The 3,416-nt window shown below is 42.6% G+C and overlaps 1 protein-coding gene across 1 annotated transcript; it reads left to right on the top strand.

Annotated features, from left to right (window-relative positions):
• The first annotated feature begins 555 nt into the window (after positions 1-555).
• LOC131168054 (uncharacterized) lies at positions 556-2,740 on the top strand. Its single transcript, XM_058127225.1, has one exon. The coding sequence runs from the start codon at positions 644-646 to the stop codon at positions 2,507-2,509; it is 1,866 nt and encodes a 621-aa protein (XP_057983208.1). The 5' UTR covers positions 556-643; the 3' UTR covers positions 2,510-2,740.
• Positions 2,741-3,416: the final 676 nt, after the last annotated feature.

Below are 3,416 nucleotides of genomic sequence, written 5' to 3'. Positions count from 1 at the left end.
TTTCAAAACTCATGTTTGCCATGTGGACAATTTAAAATTCAAAATGTTATATATGCATACATTAAATCATAAATATGTTCTGAATTTTTGTAAATAATCACATTAAAAATATGATGCAATGCAGACATGAAAAAAAAAAAAAAATACAAGCCTCGTTTAAATTTTACACAAAACTCAAAATAAAGTTCAAATTTTCATTTATTTTGCAGCTGAGATTGCTTAGTTATTTTAAATAAAACTTCAACTATTACGATAAAAAATAAATTATTAATAAAATAATAAGAATTTTATATTTAAAAATGATAAATTATCCGTCATCCGCCATGAATTATCTTATATAAACCGTCACGAATCCGTCACTTAAATGAGTCGAATGGAAATTTTAATTTCTTCATTCAATAATCCACCTGATTCGTCACGATTATCCAACTCAATCCGCTTTGCCTAGTCTATTTTATAACACTTATCCACCCTCCTACGTTTTACATTCAAAAAAATTGACAAATAAACATGTGGAGGGAAACATCTGTGAAATTTCACCCATACATCCACATGAAAATAACTCCATCGAAGAATATCTCCATTTATATATAACCCTACACCTTCATCCTAATGTGCCCATTGCCCACTTATCCAAACAAAAATGGCAGTGGCCGAGTTCAGAGGCGTCAGTTACGGGACAGAGATGAGAGGCTTTTGGGTGCAAGTCCTCACCGGCCGGTGGTTCATGGTCTTCGCGTGCCTTCTGATCTTGTCCGTCGCCGGCGCCACCTACATGTTCAGCCTCTACTCAAACGACGTCAAATCCTCCCTGGGCTACGACCAAACCAACCTCAATCTCCTCAGCTTCTTCAAAGACCTCGGCGGCAACGTCGGCCTCCTCTCCGGCCTCATCAACGAGGTCACGCCGCCGTGGGTGGTCCTCGCCATCGGCGCCGCCATGAACTTCCTCGGCTATTTCATGATTTGGCTCGCCGTCACCGCCCGCATCCCCAAACCCCAACTGTGGCATATGTGCCTCTACATTTGCATCGGCGCTAACTCCCAGTCCTTCGCCAACACCGGCGCTCTCGTCACCGCCGTCAAGAACTTCCCCGAGAGCCGCGGCGTTGTTTTAGGCCTACTTAAAGGATTCGTCGGCCTCAGCGGCGCCATAATTACGCAGCTCTACCACGCTATTTACGATGACGACTCAAAGTCTCTCATTCTACTAATTGCCTGGCTTCCCGCCGCCATATCCTTCTTCTTTATCAGAACTATCAGGATCATGAAGGTTGTCCAACAGGCCAACGAGCTCAAAACATTTTACCAACTCCTGTACATATCCCTCGGCCTCGCCGGTTTCCTCTTGCTCATTATCATCATACAAAACAAGTTCAGTTTTACTAGATTAGAATATGGCGCAACTGGCTGTGTAGTCCTCATACTACTCTTTCTCCCACTTGCCGTTGTAATAAAAGAGGAGTTTTATCTTCGGCAGAGCGAAACAGTACCAGCTCAGAATCCACAACCCATTGAGTCTCCGCCACCTCTACCACCGCCGCCTCCGCTGACGGCGGCGTCAGCCATACCTCCGACGATTTCAGAGAAGGCGGAGAACTCCTGCACGGCCAAGATGTTCAACCCGCCCCCCAGAGGCGAAGATTACACCATTCTCCAAGCCCTCTTCAGCGTCGACATGCTGATACTTTTCGTCGCGACGACGCTAGGCGTCGGCGGGACGCTGACGGCGATCGACAACCTGGGCCAGATCGGAAAAGCCCTTGGCTACCCGGAGCGCAGCACCACCACGTTCGTGTCGCTGGTTAGCATATGGAACTACCTCGGACGCGTCGTCGCGGGGTTCTCCTCCGAAATTTTCCTGACAAAGTACAAAATCCCGCGCCCCCTAATGCTCACCCTCGTGCTCTTCATCTCCTGCCTCGGTCATATCCTCATCGCCTTCGGAGTTCCCAACTCGCTCTACTTCGCCTCTGTAATTCTCGGGTTCTGCTTCGGCGCGCAGTGGCCGTTGATGTTCGCCATCATATCAGAAATTTTCGGGCTCAAATACTACTCCACACTGTACAATTTCGGGGCGGTGGCGAGTCCGGTGGGGTCGTATATTTTGAACGTGAAGGTCGCTGGGCATCTATACGACAAGGAGGCTTTAAGGCAGATGAAAGTTATGGGGATGACGAGGAGGAGTGGGCAAGATTTGAGCTGCACGGGCGTGACGTGTTACCGCCTTTCATTCATTATAATAGCGGCGGCGACGCTGGTTGGGTGCCTTGTTTCGTTATTTTTAGTGGTTCGGACCAGAAAATTTTATGGGGGTGATATCTACAAGAAGTTCCGACAGGAAGCTGAAGCCGATCGTGAGGCGCAGATTACTGTCGTTGGAAATGGTATTGACGTACCGTTGAGAGACATGGATTACGGTACGGGCGGTGCTGCCGGAACTGAAAGCCGCCGCGACTGCGGCTCCGGTATTGCCACATCAAATAACAACAGCCAACGTAAATTATAGGCAGATGGAAAACAGTCAATATGCTGTAATTTTGAATTTTTTTTTTTAGTTTTTGTAATTTTTATAATAATTATTATTATTGTTTATATAGTGATTGGTCGGTGAGTTATATACAGGCCTCGGCCATGAACATGAACTTAGGTGTCCATGTTGGAGACTGGAGTCCAGTGACCCATTGTAATATTCGAACTCTCAACTTCGATTAATTTTATATTACTAAATTTTGATAAATTATATAGTTATTAAATGAATTTAATTTATTGAATATTAAATTATTTTTTTAAAAAAATACAATATATATGTAAACATCACTCATTTAATCTTTTAAAATAATAATATACAAAATCAATTAAAGTGGACCAGGCTCGTGTATAACATAAACCTGTATGTAAGGAAATAAATTTTTTATTTACATTTAAACAAATTTTTTATTGTCCTCTCCTCAGTACAAAGATTTTGTCTTGCCATAATCAATATTTTTGTCATAAACATATCATCATGATCGTAATCATCATTACACTGATTATATAACTTAATTCCTTTCTATCACTCATAAATAATTATTAAATAAGACAACTAACTACACTAAATTATGTGGGGATATGAAATTTACTATTTATTTTAGTCTTTTTTTTTTTTTTTTTTGGATTACGCACCGAGTTTTCACGTGTCCGTTTTACGATATAAGTGACTAATCCCGCGCCTCTTGAAGCTGACCCCATAACTCAAAAGGGAGGTAAATTTCAGGAATTTAGGAGCGAAAACGAGAGGGTTTGAACACCCAATCTCGTGCGAGACACTCCCGCAGCCCACACTACCACCTGAACCACACCCTGAGAGTTATTTTAGTCTTTCTTTTCTTTATTTGACTTGTAATCATATCATATTAATTTGAATTTGGACCTTT

This window comes from Malania oleifera, chromosome 11, assembly GCF_029873635.1.
Source record: "Malania oleifera isolate guangnan ecotype guangnan chromosome 11, ASM2987363v1, whole genome shotgun sequence".
In the NCBI taxonomy this organism is placed as follows: domain Eukaryota; kingdom Viridiplantae; phylum Streptophyta; class Magnoliopsida; order Santalales; family Ximeniaceae; genus Malania; species Malania oleifera.
Note: the sequence above shows the minus strand (reverse complement) of the source record. Positions and strands in the feature narration are given on the sequence as shown.

Excerpts from the sequence above, each read along its gene's own strand:
- LOC131168054 (XM_058127225.1), top strand. The coding sequence starts at position 644 with ATGGCAGTGGCCGAGTTCAGAGGCGTCAGTTACGGGACAGAGATGAGA.